This window comes from Myodes glareolus, chromosome 7, assembly GCF_982192425.1.
Source record: "Myodes glareolus chromosome 7, mMyoGla1.1, whole genome shotgun sequence".
NCBI classification, from domain to species: Eukaryota; Metazoa; Chordata; class Mammalia; order Rodentia; family Cricetidae; genus Myodes; species Myodes glareolus.
The window spans coordinates 89,910,711-89,928,793 of NC_142032.1; the positions used below are offsets into that span (position 1 = coordinate 89,910,711).

General features: G+C 36.1%; 1 protein-coding gene across 1 annotated transcript in view; it reads right to left on the reverse strand.

Moving 5' to 3' along the window:
- Nucleotides 1–8,004: 8,004 nt before the first annotated feature.
- Nucleotides 8,005–18,083, reverse strand: part of Pde3b (phosphodiesterase 3B) — a 121,379-nt gene continuing 111,300 nt past the window's right edge. Inside the window, exons 13-16 of the mRNA XM_085692939.2 lie at nucleotides 15,346–15,549; nucleotides 13,593–13,754; nucleotides 10,955–11,210; nucleotides 8,005–9,879 (exon numbers count right to left, since the gene is read on the reverse strand). Of these exons, the coding sequence (XP_085549065.2) occupies nucleotides 9,665–9,879; nucleotides 10,955–11,210; nucleotides 13,593–13,754; nucleotides 15,346–15,549 (837 nt within the window). The 3' untranslated portion in view covers nucleotides 8,005–9,664. The remainder of the gene's footprint in view (nucleotides 9,880–10,954; nucleotides 11,211–13,592; nucleotides 13,755–15,345; nucleotides 15,550–18,083) is intronic.

An 18,083-nucleotide genomic window follows, 5' to 3' on the forward strand; every position in this document is an offset into this window, starting at 1 on the left:
TGAGTGAGGTAAGCCAGACTCAAAAAGAGGAACACGGTATGTATTCACTCATAAGTGGATTCTAACCATAATTAAAGATCTTTGAGCCTATTATTCGTGATCCTAGAGAAGCTAAATAAGAAGATGAACCTGATGAAGATTATTTAGCTATCCACCAGGAGGTAGGAAATAGACAAGAGTCCCAGGTAACCTCGGGTGCATGGGGGGGTGGGAGGGTCGATGGAAGGGGAGAGGGTTAGAGAGAAGGGAGTAGGGGAGGAACGGGGAAAGCTTGGTGGCCGGGGATGGGGGGGGGAGGGAGGAAGGATGAATATGGGATTAGGGAAGAATATATTTCAACTAAGGGAGCCATTTTAGGGTTTACAGGAGACTTGATTATATATGGGATCCCAGGTCCAAGGAGCGATCCCCCAGATTGCTCTCTGGACAGAGGAGAGGGTGCCTGAATCGGCCGTGGCCCATGACCATACTGAAGTATATTTTGCTTATCACCATAGATCCTTCATCTGGCGAAGGACGGCGATACAGTCGGAGACCCACATTGGATCACCGGACTGAGCCCCCCGAGGTCCAAATGAGGAACAGAAGGAGGAAGAACATGAAAAACGAAATCAGTACTGCGAGGGATGCTATCACCCACTGATACAAGGGAACGGATCTGATGAGAGTTTACCAAGGCCAGTTGGACTGGGACTGAACGAGGACGTGATCTAACCAGATTCTCGGAATTTGGCCGGATTCTCTGACTGTGGCTGGCCCGAAGTCTTTCTGAAAAGCCATTGACTATGACACTGGGATCTGTTTCCTCTACATATACTGGATTTTGGGGATCCAGTCTGTTTGGACACTCACCTTCCTGGACCTGGAGGGAGGGGGAAGGAACTTGAACTTCCCACAGGGCAGGAAACCCTGACTGCCCTGGGGGACGAAGAGGGAGGAGGAGGGGGAGTGGGGGGAGTGGGAGGGTGGGCGAAAATGGAAACTTTTATAATTTAATAAAATTTACTTAAAAAAAAAGAGTAGATGGCAGGAAATGAACTTAGGACTGAAATCAATAAAACAGAAACAAAGAGAACAATACAAAGAATCAACAAAAGAGTCAGTTCTTCGAAAGAATCAACAAGATAGACAAATCCTTATCCAAACTAAGAAACAGAGATAGAATATCCAAAATTGACAAATCAGAAACAAAAAGGGGGATATAGCATCAAACAAAGAAGAAATCCAAGGAATCATTAGGTTATACTTCAAAAACCTGTACTCCACAAAACTGGAAAATCTAAAATGAACAATTTTCTTGAGAGATACCACTCACCAAAGTTAAATCAAGATCAGATAAACAATTTTAATAGAACTATAATCCCTAAGAGAATAGAAGCAATCATTAAAGTCCTCCAACCCCCTCAAAAAAAGAAAAAGAAAAAGCCCACCGAGCCAGATAGTTTTAGCACAGAATTTAGACCACTGTTAATATTCATCAAATTATTTCACAAAATAGACACAGAAGGAACATTGCCAAATTCATTTTATGAGGACATAATCAGTCACTCTGATACCTAAACCACACAAAAACTCAACAAAGAGAATTACAGACCAATTTCCCTCATGACTACTTATGTAAAAATAATAAAATACACACAAAGCAAATTCAAGAACACATCAAAAAGATCATACACCATGATCAAATAGGCTTCAACCCAGAGATGCAGGGATGGTTCAACATATGAAAATTTGTCAATGTAATCCACCATATAGACAAATTGAAAGAAAAAAAAAACACATGATAATCTCATCAGATATTGAAAAAATCTTTGACAAAAATCCAACACCCCTTCATGATAAAACTCTTGGAGAGATCTGGTATACAAGGGATTGTCCAGGCAACAAGATGTCTCTGTCATTTCTAGAACTTTGGAAGTTGCTTACAATGCACTTCTTGTTTACTTTGGTTATATTATATCCTTCTTGAATCTTTGATGGAATTAAAGACAGATAGTTATAGTTATACTTTTCCTTAGTCATGATAAAAGATAAATTAGATATAAAACCTTAGACTCACAAAGATAAACTAGATGATAGAGTATTTTACTTAATTTACCAAATGTAAATGGATTAAATATTGTTAAGCATAATTCTTGCTTGATAACTGTTTTGAATATATAATTTTACTTTGTTAAAGTGGAAACCTTTTTTAATTAGACAGAAAAGGGGAGATGATGTGGGATGTCCTTCTGTATATGTGTTGCTTTTATTGGTTGATGAATAAAGGTAGGTGGAAAATCCTAACAGAGATAGAGGAAGAGAGTAGGCAGAGTCAGGGAAGATGCCATGTAGTCACCTAAGGAGAAAGATGCCAGACCATTACCAAAAAGCCACAGCCTTGTGGCGATTAATAGAGTAATAGAAATGGGTTAATTTAAGGTATAAAAGCTAACTAGAAATATGTATGAGCCATTGGCCAAACAGTGTTGTAATTAATATAGTTTCTGTGTGATTATTCAGTTCTGGACAGCTGGGAAACAAAAGTGTAGTCTCTGTTTACAATTCCACATGCAAACACATATACATCAACAGGTGGACACACGGAATACAGAAGAATGATATTTCATCAGCAGCAAGGCAGATCTAGTGAGTATTTATCAAGTTCCATACAGTCTTTACAAGTGTCTTGTAAAGGTCTTGAAAATTAAGCATATAGTATATCGAAATTAAACTTCACTAAGTTCCAAATATACAAATAGTATGTATACTATTCTCTGAAAGTGATACAATGTAAAGGTGGGTTTTAAAAACAAAATAAAACTAGAAAACAAAATTTGTCTTAAATCCTAAATTTTTGTTGTAAAATAACCTTTGGTAAAAGGGGAAAAATAAAAATGTGAGTCCTTAAGACAATTTAAACTCTCCATATAAGAATCTATACAATACATTCAAGGCAATATTCCGGGGAAAGAATTCCAAAACACCTATTTCAATAAAAACTGAAATGTTGCAAATAAAGCATCCCAATTTTTAAAAGTAGAAAATAAACAAAAACATAAAGTTAAAAAAATCCTAATAACCTCTAAAGAAATTACCACTTTCAGGCAGGCAGAAATTAATGTTAGGCAAGAGAGAAATAAAACTAATAAATATTTTCCACCTTACAGGTTTAGATCAAGTGTCATCAAATTATTCCGAATCTGGCCTGCTACCTACTTCACATGGGTTATAAGCTAAAAATGGTTCTACACTAAGTGGGTGAGGAGTAAGATTAACATTTTGTGATACATGAGACTATATTACTTTCAAATCATGTCCAAACTCCATATTGAAATACAAAAACATTTTTCGTATGTTTACAGTTTTTGTATTTTAAATGTGTAATTGTGAACAAATCCATATGCGATGTGCTCATCCACTGTCACTGAGCACCCCACAAATCAGTGACAGTTACAAGTTGGCAGAGTTTCTAGTGCTATGCATATTTATAAACAGCACTTCATTTTACTTTCAGATTTAATTTTATATTACCAATCATACTCAACAAGTCATACAAAATCACAAATTCTAAATGACAAGCTTTTAAAGCACAGTTGTGTGTGAATTATTTTGTTAACCAAATAAAGTGATAAAGAATTATGTTTACTAAGCATTATATACCTCTACTAACAAAGAGTGTCTTAGTGATCACTAGAGCAATCAATTCTCATAACATTCCTGACATGTGAGCAACAATCATACTAGGATTTCTATAAAGAAAATTAAGCTGAGACAAAAGTCAATTTGTTTGCTAAGCCAAAAAGTCCTTTGCAACTGTGAGTTAATTAGAATTACATTGTATTTAATTGTAGCAATGAATGTGTCCAAAATTAAAAACTATACATTTTTATTTATTCATTTATTTATAAAAATTTCCACTTCCTCCCCTCCTCCCAATACCCTCCCATTCCCCCCACTCCCTCTCCTCCTCCCTCTTCAGTCCTAAGAGCAGTCAGGGTTTCCTGCCCTGTGGGAAGTTCAAGTTCCTCCCCCCTCCTCCCTCCAGGTCTAGGAAGATGAGCATCCAAACTGACTAGGATCCCAAAAAGCCAGTACATGCAGAGGAAACAAGCCCCAGTGTCATTATCAATGGCTTCTCAGACAGTCCCCGTGTCAGCCACATTCAGAGAATCTGGTTTGATCACATGCTCGTTCAGTCCCAGTCCAGCTGGCCTTGGTGAGCTCTCATTAGATCAGTCCCCTTGTATCAGTGGGTGAACGCACCCCTCGCGGTCCTGACTTCCTTTCTTATGAAAACTATGGCTAGAAATGTTGACACTAGCAGTATCAAGTCACTCCAAACACAAGATATTGCCATCTGAGTCTGGTCAAAGCCTATTGTCAGGAAGTCAAGAATTCTAGCATGAGAATGTTCACTGCAAAAATGACCAACACAGAGACCCTTTTTTGTATATGATTTTTCGTTAAAGATTCATTGTTTTATGTATACTGTATTCTGCCTGCATGCCAGAAGAGGTCACCATTCTCATTATAGATGGTTGTGAGCTACCATGTGGTTGCTGGAATTGAACTAGGACCTCTGGTAGAGCAGTCAGTGCTCTTAACCTCTGAGCCATCTCTCCAGCCCTAGATTCACTGTTTTAATTATGTGTTCGTGTGGGAGTGTGTTTGTGTGCTCAAGAGGCCAGATGACAATACTAGAAATCCTGAAGCTGGAGTTATAGGTAATGTGAACTGCTCAGTGTCAGTACAGAGAACTGAACTCAGATCTTCTCCAAGAACAGAACAAACTTCTAACTGCCAAGTTATCTCTTGTTCAGACCCTATATATTATTAAAATAACAATGAACCATTCTTAAGGTGTAACTTTTTAAGAAGTTTTTATTTTACCAGCTGCAAAAATACTTTCTTGGGAATCTCACAAGAAATCCCATTTATAGTAAAGGATATGACTCAAATTCTGTGTAATCCTTACAATCCCTGGTTTTTATCTTATTAGATAATAAATCCATCCAAAGCACTTCCAGGGCCACCTTATAATCCCATTTGTAAAAGAGAGGTGGGGAGTTTCTTAATACTTTGAGATGTAACATGAAAACAACTGTAATAATATATATGACATCTCCTAGGACAAGCAAGCATGAATCTTCCTTGGGAAGCCCAATCACATTGACTATCCTATTCCTTCCTCTGAGTTGGGTGCCTTTCAATTAACCCCAGTGCTTAAATCTATTTTTAAAATCTCTCTTTAATAAACACCAACTCTTCTGCATATTGGCTCATTCTAAAATTCTTCTCTTCAATCAAGCCATGAAGACCAAAGAACTCCTGGAGAGAGTATTTTCAAAGATGGACAACCTGCTACTTCAGCATAACCTGGTAAAATATGTAAAACTCAGAATAACATTTCTCTCAGAACAGCCCTGTGATGGGAAGGTACATTATTTAATCCCTCATAATATCACCACCTTGTTGTATCTCCAACATGTTTTAAGTATTCTGGCATATGTCCCATGACAACAACAAAATTCCTTTTGCAAACAATATAGGTGATGCCATTCTTGTTAAAATCAAAACATTTTCATATTATTATGATGGTTTTATCTTCAGACAGCATGTAATATACATTACTGATCATGTTTTATAAAAATTATTTGAGACATATGGAGATTGTACATATGGAGATCAGAAGAAAAGTTGTGGGAGTTCTCTTCTTCCACTGTGTGTGTTCTGGGGATCAGGCACAGTTCCTCAGGCTTAGTAGTAAGTATTCTTACCTGCAGAGTCTTCTTACCAGCCCTGAGGTTTCCTTCTTGAAAGATCCATTTACTTGGACTTCTGATTGTGCCCTTTCTTCTTTTTCTACTTTATCTTAGAAGTCTCCTTCTCTATGTAGTTGTTTCAGTTCTGAACCCAGTCTTATTACTCTTCTTATTCTGACTCTACCTTGTAGTTGTCAATATCAAGTGAATCCAGACATTATTAGTCCTTATCTCTCTTCTGAACTCATTGAATTACACCAGAATATATCAAACCCTTCTATTCAATTTCAATCTGAATTAATTTGTTTGCCCTCAACTGCATCTAAAATCTACTCTTTTTCAGGTATTCTGTCTCAGACTGAGTTTCCAAATCAGAAATCTGTCACCCTCCTTGATATCAAATCCAATTAATCACCAAAGAAATTGATTCTTTGTCTTAAATCTCAAGACCATTAATTTCTCTTTTACTCTACAACCTATCCTAGTCAAAACCCACAAGGTCTCCCTGTCTCTAAATCTTGTTCTTCCACTCTGTCAAAAGCAAAAATTAGAAATGTCAAAGGAAAAAAATTATATAACAAATTCAGTTACATATCTCATAGGTTTTTATCTGTCAAATATAAAGCAAAGTACCCTTGAGTCTAAAAAAATATACAAAGCGCTCTCTTACTAGACTATGTGGCAAATGGGTTTTTTGTACGGTGGGAATACGGAAAGAGAACAATTGAAAAGCATTGATTAACAGGGTTAGTTTTTCCTTTTGTTTTGTTCTAGGTGAAAACACGAGAGACTTCCTTACTGTGCTCAATTCACTCAGACTAAAATCTGTTTTTCAGCAAAACAGAAGTTGGGACTCTATTCTCTTGAAGTTTCAGTCTGATTATATAGCACTGACAAGTTTTAGCTGTCTTGTCTGTTGGGGCTGAGGGCAGAAGTTCAAACCCAACAATGATCACCCACAACTTTTTAACAATTCAAAATCGTGTGATAATGATCCCCATATAAAAAATTATTTCATTCAGATCAAAAGTCCTCTGGTTCTTATTTCCTTAAAAGAGTGGAACTTAAATGCCATACCATGCTTTAGAAGAGACTGTTAACCACCCTCTCTCACTAATCAGTCCCTCTTCTTCCCCTCTACTCCAGTCAGCATAAAACTCTTGGCTTGTCCAATGTGGAGATGATTTCCCCTATCCTGGCCTCTGTTTGTGGTTGTTTCTCTTCTACTCCAATCATATCAAAACTAACTGAATTCTTCGGTGCTCTGTGTAAAACATTCCCTTCCCCAGAGAACCACTTCATTCCTGACCTACCTATCTCTGCTAACCCACAAGCATTTAAGAGCTGTTCATAGTGGCCCAGCAATTATAATAAAGGAGCCAACTGGCTCTACTTACCTCTTTTGTAAAGTTTGTTTCTATGAGTTATAATTCAGAGAGAGAATTTTTGATTACTTAAGTAATGCCAGACTTTTGTAAAAAATAAGCAGGTAAGGTCAATACCAAGAGGAAAGTAGGTAAGAGTAGCTGGAAACAGCTTTCAAATAATCAAATAAATAACAATGACAAAAATAGGTTTCTATGGAGAAAAAAAATATGTTAGAAAGCACATAGATATTTCAGTTATATATTTATAACAATAATTTACAGAGCAGATTTGTGATAAAATCCTAATAAAAATTAATCTGATCCTATAGTAAGCAAAATAAGAACTATGAACTGGAGGTACTGTAGAATAGCAGAGTGATCACACAGCAGACAAGCAGCCCTGGGTTCTATCCTCAGCATACCGCACACAAGACTTATAAGGCTTAAGACAATTCCTCAAGTAGGACTCCACCTAGCAGGAGCATGTATATTTTTTGATATATTGTCACATTAATGACTTTCAATCACAATACTTAAAATTTTACATGGGTAATTTCAATAATTTTAATTTGGGGGGGATTTTTTGATTTAGTTTACTAAGCAAGGATTAAATAATTTAAGAACTATTTTCAAATGAGTTTCTAGTAACATTTTTAGTAAAAGTAAAATGTACTTCTTTCAAAACAGAATTTAAAACTAAATTACTCCAATAAAAAATGTAAGTAACAATATTTAGAGACTTGTTTCTCATAATACATGCCTGTACATGTATGAACTTAAACACACATGTATACTGTTTTCTGTAAGAAAGGAAGCAACAGAATAAATACATTTGCATAGGACATAAAATATATTTTAGAGGAATATACACACAGAATGTATATAAACGCAAATTCAATATATTATCAGTTAAAGTTTTATTACTCAGTAATATATGGTGGAACCAATTTACAAATGTGGGTGTGGTAGTAAAAGTGACAGGAAGGAACTCAACACTCAACATGTTTAATAAATAAAGTGTAGTGATTCATTAAATATGATATCTACGGGATCAAAAACCCCAGTACTCAACAGATCTTTAACTGCAGCCTTGTAGACAACCCAAATACCTTAGGTAGGCAGGAAACTCCAGCATCACAATCTATAGGAACTACTATGGAAACTGACAGTTAACTATGTATCAAGTTGAATGGCTCCAAAATATTGTACAGTCTTCAAGAGTAATGAGAAAACATTTTACCATCTTGGTATAATTTGGTTGCTTTGTATAATTTCAATAATTTTTCACAACTAGGGCACATAGCCACTTTCTAATGAGGTTATGTAAACATTATAAATGTGGTCTGTTTTCTTAGTAAGGTATTTATATGCATTTGTATGGAATTATTTATTGAACTATTTATAGTTTTTATGTAAAAATTAAGCATGTATTCCCATCATTTACTTCACCTAAGAATTCAGTTTTCTGTGGAGCTCTAATATTATTACATAGTGATGAGTCATCTCTGTCGTGTTTTCTTGGATCAGAAAGAAATTAACAAAAGAAAAATACCAATTTTTCTATAACCAGACACCTAAGGCTACAAGACACCTAAGACACATATCTAAAGATAACCAATTATTTAGGCAAGGTCTTTGATGGGACTGGTTTCATTTGATTTTGCACTAAGGCCCAAGATTATCTCCTTTCTCTTGGCTTTAATTAAAATGTTGCTCATTTTATAAAAGGTAACATCAATATTAGGAAAATGGTTTTTTTCCTGGCAAATCTATGCCATGTTTATAATAACTAAATATTTAAAATTACTTATCCTGAGCAAAAATAAAAATAAGAACAGTTTTGACTAAAGAATGAAGTTCCTTCATTGTTAAACACCTTTAAAATTCAACCATGGAACAAAATCAGTAAGACTAGAATTCAGACTTCTGATGTCCACAGCAAACCTGAATACTTTAGGCAGAAGTAAAACACACAAGTAGATTATACACAACAATAAAAAGCATCAGAAATTGATGCACCTGGATTTTGTTAAGTATAACAAAGGTCCTCAGTCCTTCATGGATGAAGCTGGGAGAACCACATTGAACAGTGTACTGCCATGAGCAGAAATCACTCAGAAAGACCACAATAAATTCCTTTTTGTATTAGGCAGAGGTTTGTTTTCTCGACCCCAAAACAAAGACATAGAAGATATATTTGGAAATACAAGATGAATCCTGTTTTCATAAAAAGCATTATGGCCACTTCGAAAGCTGAAGTCTCTTGAATTTCCCGTTTTAGCCTTCCCTCGCCATGAAAAGTAAAGAGCAGACTGCCCAGCAAAGCAGCATCATGACCAACTGTTTACACCCAGTGAAGGCTTGGAGGAAAGGCTTTGCAACACATGTCAGCTGCAGCCAACTCTAGTTTGTGATCAAAGTGCTTAGGAGTGAGAACTGCCAGGGCAGCAAGGATTCTCTCACAGTATTAAGGCCTGTCCACATGGGAATGGTCAGTTAATGACTGCTAACCCCGGGCACCAGACCCCAGGCTTCTTCAAAACAAGCTTTCTTCTATTCAAACATTTGCTCTTCCTCTTCATCTGCTTCTTCAATGACCTGAATCTCATCTGCTTGAGGTAAGGAGGTACTCTCCACCTGCAGTTTGTTCCCCTCTGCTTTACGCCTTTCTTCTTCTTCTATGATTTCCTTCCATATCTTGTGGTTTTCAGTGAGGTGGTGCATTAGCTGACAAAATATCCGCCGCCTGCCTTTCCTTCTCTGGGGTTCTGTGAAATTGAAAACAGACATTTATATCAAAGCAAATAAAATTCAATCGCTCATTCCACAAATGCCTAAGAGTCCACTCTAGTCTAAGTAGTTTTGCAAGCTCTAAGGCTATAAATGTGAACAGTAAGAAAAAAAATTATCCACACTATGGAGCTTACATCCTAACAGAACAACAGACAAACAAAGCTGTGAGTGACAGTGGTTGTTCTGTATAGAAACTAACAGATGAGGTCCAGAGAATACTGGGTTGGAGGGAGTATAGTGCTGAAATCTAAGATGAAAATCTTAACAATCCAAAGTTAAAATTCAACTTTGTAATGTTTTAATGCAGTAAACTAAAAGTAATTGCTACTATTCCGGTGAATATTACATATTCTGAAAAACCAGTCAACTAACCCCAAGTTGGCATAAGGTTATTCTCTGCTTTACTAGCCCTAAACACAAGGCATTTGTGTCTGAAGCAGGAAGAGCACTGGTTGGAGGACAGCATCTACAGAGAAGTACCTCCAAGAGATAAAAGCACAACTCTCATTGTGTTATAGTTCTGATTCTTAGTATACTAGGAAAAAAGTGCCCAGTAGATGTAATTTAAATCTTACTTTAAAATAAACATGAAGTGAAATTTCATTAAGTTTCAAAGACAATTTTTAAAAAATTTTCCACTAAATGTCTTTTTCAGAAAAATATGTTGCTATATGACTCATTCTTAATATCAAAACCTTGGTTCTTCTCTCAGAGCCAGGGGCTTATTCTCCTTTTCTCCCCACTGTTTTGATTCGTTGAAGTGGTGCTCCCCGCTGTTCAGATACTCGAAGAGAATGAGACGAGGAGTCTAACTGCTAGGACTCACTTCAGAGAAGGTCAGGTGAGCAGCTGCTGGAGGACAGCATAATTAAGAGTCCCCGTTGTGCTATAGAAGTAGCACACGGCAGTTATCCAAAGCCTGACTACTGAATCTGAACACTCTGACAGAAGTTAACATATCTGTACCGCAGATGCAAAAATCTAAATCCAAATTAAAGAATATTTGTAGTTAATAACATTAAAGAAAATATAGTTTCCTTCCATTCTTACTGGGATTTAGATTGTCTTCTGTTTCTTCATCATCTGAATCTAATGCTTCACCATCATCATCATCACCATCACTTTCAGTATCATCATCCTCTTCTGCTTGTATCCACTGACCAGGCAGCAAGCCAGCAGCATCATAGGAGTTGCACAGGGGCCCCACAATGTGAGTGATAAAAGATTCTTGGAGTTTTGCTAGTTGAGGAGAAGAACGATCCATAAAGGGACTAATAGGCAGACCAAGGGTTGCTTCTTCATCTCCCTGAGCATTTCAAAAAAAAAAATTACATTTAACTACCAAAAGTACAACCATTAAGGTTTACTGTTAAAATTATCTTGCAGTTTTTTCTTTTCTTTCTTTTTGGTGCTTTGAGACAGGATCTCTCTACATATCTCTGGCTGTCTGGGACCTCACTCTCTAGATCAGGCTGGCCTTGAACTCGAAGAGATCTGTCTGCCTCTACCTCCCAAATGCTGGTATTAAAGGTGTGCACTACCACACCCAGAATCTTGAGGTTTTAAAAACACAGTCTACATCAAAATAATCTTTACACAAAACACTAATGACTGTGATTATTGTTAGGATGGAGTATGGCTTGATGGGCACATGTTTAACAGGGGTTCCTGAGACCTGTATCAACTACCAGTACAAGAAAAAAAATGTTATTTTGTCTTTTCTCCATTTGAGAAATTTTAAACAAAACTGGATTCTGATATTCTGTTTATACAAACTAGAACAACTGACAGGGAAGATAGATATATATGTATGTATGTATATATACATATTTTTTAAGTAAATACTAACAATTTTACTATTAACCTGCAACATTCCATATCAACAATTAATAGTTTATAACTAATACATTAAAGCAAGATTATTTGATTTGGAGTGACTATATTTACTTAATTTATGACTATATTTACTTATATTACTATATGTAATATATATGCAATATATCATATCATGATATATAATATGTAACACATTATATATTAATTTACGACTATATAATCATATCATGTAATATTAAGTAATATATGTAATATAATATATTGGATATAATATAACATATTAATATATTACTATATTTACTTATATTACTATATTTATGGCTATATTTACTTAATTTAAAATTATAATGTAATTTGCAGTTTCAATAACAGGTTACACAGTATGGTATTATATAACTCTAAACGTAGGTAAAAGACATTGTACCTCTTATAATACAGCATGGGGTCAGTGCGCATGATCAGACAGACTCAGTTTTATTACTCCTATTTTCTTACACACAGAAGCTCTAACTATGTAAATATCTTCAATACTTATGGCTATTAGGGTAAAGGACTCCAAAGAAATAGAGGTATAAGTGGGTGCTATTTGATATTTTCAAGATAATGAAACTTGAAGCTTGTAGGAAAATCAGTTTTCACCTACATTATGGGGAACAACCCGCCCACCCCCACCCGCAAATAGCACAGATTCTGCAAATGGGTAAAAATCTTTTAAAGTCAAGATTTTTAAAGATATAAAAAAAAGTAGCACGTTTATAATTCAAGTCTTTGAAAACAACTGAGTATCTACTTTGATTTCACTTCTATCCTTTATTTTCTGTCAAGTTTTATCCCATGGATGCTTCCAATGCAAAGACAGTCTTTCTACAACAGACTTGAAAGTGTCTTTAGATGGTTAAATATGTTCTGAGAAGACTATAAAATAACTTAAGAACTACGTCATTTGGTCCTTCCTCAATCCTCATCAGAAGGGATCAACCATGAAGAGTTATGCTATATTTCAGCATCTTTATCAGTTTTTAAGAACTCTCTTCAATACAGTCCTATCTAGACTGTTTCTTTGGGGGGAGGGTTGTTTCAGAAGCCTTCAATGTCTTTCATTCTCAGTTTTCCGGACACTGGGAGTTTGACCATGCTCCTATGAGTAGAAAAGCAACACAAATTGGACTTGGTGGGGGGGTTTTGTTTGTTTTGTTTGTGGAGTGGCATAAGGTGGGAGGGTAACTTGGAAGGAACGAGAAGTGAGTATGATCAGGATTTATTGTATGAAATTCCCAAATAATTAATAAAAATATTATTTTGAGGGGGGAAACTACTTCATTTGGAATCAACTGTTTTAAGTTATAGATTCTCAGTTTGAAAGTGACCTTGAAAATTGTAGTCTGTCCTTATCTATTCAGCTAAGAGTACAATCACCTTATTCCAGGCAAGTAATAAGCTATATATTTTTGTTTGCTACTACAATGTTAGCAGTAGTTTAACTCAGTTGTTAAAAGCACCAGCTGCTGTTTCAGAGGACCTGAGTTCAAGTGTCAGCATCCACATGGCAGCTCACAACCATCTGTAACTCCAATTCCAGTGGATCTGAAGCCCTTTTCTGTCCTCTATAGGCACGAGGCACACACATGGTGCACAGACATACATGCAGGCAAAATATCCATACACATAAAATAAAATTTAAAAAAAATTAGCAGCAAAGGTAGAGTTGAGAAACCACAAAGAGCCAGGGTACACTCAATGTTTAATTCTTTCAGGACAACTCGTACACTTCCTGCAGCAACTGAAGCTCCCAAAGGTGCTTTCTTCATATGGCAGATCTTCAGAATCCCACCAATCTCATGCTTCATCTTACCTGTTCATAAAATTCATTCACGATGCCTTCTGTCCATCTCAAATGTAGATCCCGAGCTTTTGCTGGGCCGTTTATATCTGCGAGTTTGATGCACACCTGGCAGACTAAGAGGCGATCGTTTTCACTGGTCCATTCTATACCATTACTATTTACATCATTGGCCTATTTTGAACAAAAGAGCATCGTTTCAGGTTCTGAGTCACAAGAAGTTTCCAATGTTTGTTTGTTTTTTACCAATTACCATAAAATTGTTTCCTGTCCAAAGAACAGGGAGAAATTTCAGGAAATGCTTCCTTAAAATCAGAATCTGCTGTAATGTAGTTCTACGTGGTAAAATGTCCCACTGAAATAGTATTAAGATTTGGTTTCAAAGACAGTATAACTTTCTATTAAAAGATGATCAGCTTTGGTTTCATTATTTGCAATTATCACAGAGAATAATATATATGTATGTATGTGTATTAAATATATGTACACATGAATCTATAAATCATAAGAATTGTAGCTATTTCTACCTTAAAGAAAGGTCACTTAAAAGAGCTAAGGAAAAATCAGTTCTAGCTTTGCCAGGCAGATACAGTTCAAAGACACGAGTCTTAGAAACTTAACTCTAGCTGGTCAGCAGTGGCACACTCCTTTAATTTCAGTATTTGGGAGATAGAGGAATGCGGATCTCAGTGAGTTTGAGGCGAACCTGACATACAGAGCGAGTTCCAGGACAGCCAGGAATGTTAGTTACATAGAGTAACCCTGTCTCAAAAATCAAAAGAAATAAAACAAAAAAAAAAGAAAGAAAGAAAGAAAAAGAAATACTCCACGGTCTAAAGCTTAACTCACAAGGATATTAATTCAGCATTTAACCTATTCAAATCCATTTCTTCCTCTATAAAGAAGTGATGGAGATGGTAATTTTGTCAAATACTGCCACAAAGATGAATAAACAAGAGTGCCTGGCTGATAATAAAGGCTAAGTAAATATTAATTTACTTAATTGACTTACTTAATTTACTTAATTAAGTTACTTAATTGTTTAAGTAACTGCAATTATCATTATTAGATAGGCAAATTTAGTATGCTTTTTATTTCCTCTTGGAAATAAAAACTGAGGAATCAGAAGTTTCCTGCTAGAGAACAATAGAGGGGCAGGGCATAATTCTCTCAAGAAAGTAAAGCAATAGCCCTCAACTTTTTTTGCTTCATGGAACTCACTGCCACTATCATTGTTGTCAGAGAAGTTTAGTGATTCCAGTTGGCACAGGGAGTATGAATTCTCTGAGGGGGCGCTGTGAGCTGATCTTCCTCAATCCACAGCACAGTGACTACACACACATGCCAGTTTGGGGATGAGGAAATCCTTGTCAAACAGAAGAAAAGAGAAACTGCCCTTCAGCGAGGTCAGCAGTAGAAAATTACTAATATAAAAGAGGCTTCTTAGAAATACAACTTTAATTTCATAAAATGTCTCACGAGGCACTGAGTAAACTCAACTTCTGTTATAAAAACTTTGGATATAATTGGTTTGTTAATTTTTTTAAAAAACTACAATAAAATTCATTTATTTGTCAAAAAAAGCATAGCAAACACAGTATTTTAAGGCATAGTGCTATAATAATAAAAATTCTTTATATCTGTTATTTACTCTTACTTCATGTGTAATGTAATTCCAACTTAATATCAAAAAGCACCTTTCATCTATAACACTAACAACAACAATTTCCCTTTTCAAAATCAGGCACTACTTTACGTAACAAACCTTGGCATTGAATTCAGCAAGGAAGTCAAAATGTTTCTTGAGATCTGTGGCAAGGATGGCTTCTATGACTAAAAAACGAAAGCGTTTGAATTCCACATGATCAAGGTTAAGCAAAAAATTGTATTCTGGGCGAGAAAGATAAAGATTCCAAGCTGATGCAGCATGATGATTTTCTAGAACAGATCTGTCATTGTATAAAACTGCCTAAAAAGAATAAAAAAAATGAGACAAGCATCTTACACATAGGAACTTTAATAACTTAATGTCAAAAACAGGTCAGAAGAGTGAGTACCTACCACAAACGAGGCATGTTTCCAGGATGTTAATATCTATGATTAAAGGTTGTAATGGTTTTACAAATAAGTAGAATGCAGTGCAAAGAGGCTAAGGACACCTTTCCTTCACCTTTCCATCAGATCTAAACTAAAAGACTGTTCTCAAATACTCTGCAACATCATGCTTCCTCCCAGGTGATGGAAAAGTACTTTTGAAGTAAACATTCATTTTGTAAAGCTTTTGATAATAAATCCATTGGGATATAAAACAGGGTTGGGGTACAGCTCTATTTTGTAGCCAACACAGAGTTAACTAAAGGGGAAGAAGTGGCCCAGGATAAGCCAGCGATCCCTGTGTCTGAGGGCAGACTCTGCATTCCCTTCCTGACACAGTTTCTAAGTAGTGAGAAATAAGCATAAAATAGGTAAGACCACAAATATCCTGGTTTCAACAGTATGAGCTTGCTTTCCCCTACCCTCACACCAGTGGAAAACACTGAGGCACATTCATAACCAGTAGAATATCAAATTTCTAAAGGTTCTACCATCTCTAAAAACTAAAACATTTTTAAAACTACTACAGCAGTAATTATCATTATTATTATTATTTTTTAAAAAGCCCATGTCAAGTTATGTTAAAGGTCAGGGATTAAGAAACAGAAACAAAACTCTGTGTTTTTCTGGTCCTTACTGCCTAATCAGAAAGGAAGACACAAAAACAGAGGGAACAGTACCATGTGAGACATACGTGAGCATGATTCCTATACCTGCTATCTGAACATCAATGCCTAGATGTAAGCACACCTGCATGCTCATGTGATCACATTACGCAATGGAATGATCTAAGCTGTTATGACCCACATAAAAGCCTCCCATCAATCTTCAGAGACTTCTAAGCATCATAAATCCCCCTAAAAAGACATTACTCCAAAGACTCCATAAGGGGACAACTTTAACAGTGTTGAAAAATTCATGCTTACTATAATGAAGATCGATAAGCTATCAAAATAGTTCCATCATATCAGAAAGAAGTAATGAAACTCCCAGGTCATTAAAACACACACTGTTCATGGATCAGTAAGATGGCTCAGCAGGTAGTGCTAATTACACAAGCCTCATAATCTAGTTCAATCCCTGGAGCGCACAGTTGGAAATCCCGAAATTTGTCCTCTATCCCCCACATGCACCCACCCCCACACACACACATACACACAGTAACATTTTAACATACTGTTCAAGTATTTTCTGAAGCTAGTTAGCTGGCTTTAAAATCTCTCAGAGTCAGGGCAGTAAAATAAAAGTAAGTTTCCAGTTCCTTTACTATGCAAACTGTCCTTGGAAATTACTAAAGAGAAATAAAATGGAAGCAAAAACCAGAATCAGGAACAGAATCTATATATAATCTCCATACTAGAAACTTCAAATACATGGGGACACTAAGAACAGGCTGAGGAAAGACCACGTCACCTGTTGCTATGAGAATGAATTGTGCTGTAAAGAGCCAAGTCTCTGACTGAGGAGAAACTCTGGGGATGTGAATGGGGTCTGTTTCCTAGCTAAGTGCCACCTACTACACTTCTGTATTGAGAACTGTTTAGTCTGAGTACTGAGACCCATATTAATAACTCAATCTGTCCAGGCAGCTTTCTCCTACCTCGAGGTAAATTCAAGACTTAGGTCACTGAGCATGCCCTTGGAAAGGACTGTGGTATGCCAGTCTCCAATTTTTTCACATGCTGATTGCCCTGACACAAGAGTTTTGCTTCACTACAGACTCCTCACCACAGGTCCAAAAGCAACGTGACCACTGACCTTGTAAACTGCAAATATGTATCCCTGGGTAGGTAGTTTCTCCCAAATAATACTTATAAAGCAAACACATATCAATAATCACATTTAAAGTTATCAGAATCTGACTATAGAAAACATGAGCCATGAATTAAGTCTCAACAGAGAAATAAATTATATGTTCCCCCTAATCCATCTCTCTCTCTCTCTCTCTCTCTCTCTCTCTCTCTCTGTGTGTGTGTGTGTTACACACACACACACACACACACCTACATCATTCAACTTGATATTAAAAGGATTTATCCCCTACATTTAAAACCGTTGGCCTGCTTGCTTGAAGAAGATAAGTAAAAAGATAAACAGAAAATGGCTACAAATAATGAAAGGTAAGAACTAAAGTTAAAACAGAATGCTAATGTGAAGACAGGAAATTCATCAGAAATAGTAACAAGTTCCTATGTAAGGCATATGGTTAGAAACACACATACAACATTGCAGCAATCTCCTACACCAACATCTTAAATCATATTAAATTCTTCGAAAGGCGGTATGTTTAGTTCCAGGACCTCATGTTTAAAGTTATTGTAGTACATTGTTCATGTTGGGAGTTCATACTACTTGATTTAAACTGTGAAGTGACCCAAACAGAATTTGATACTTTATCAGCTATATTTC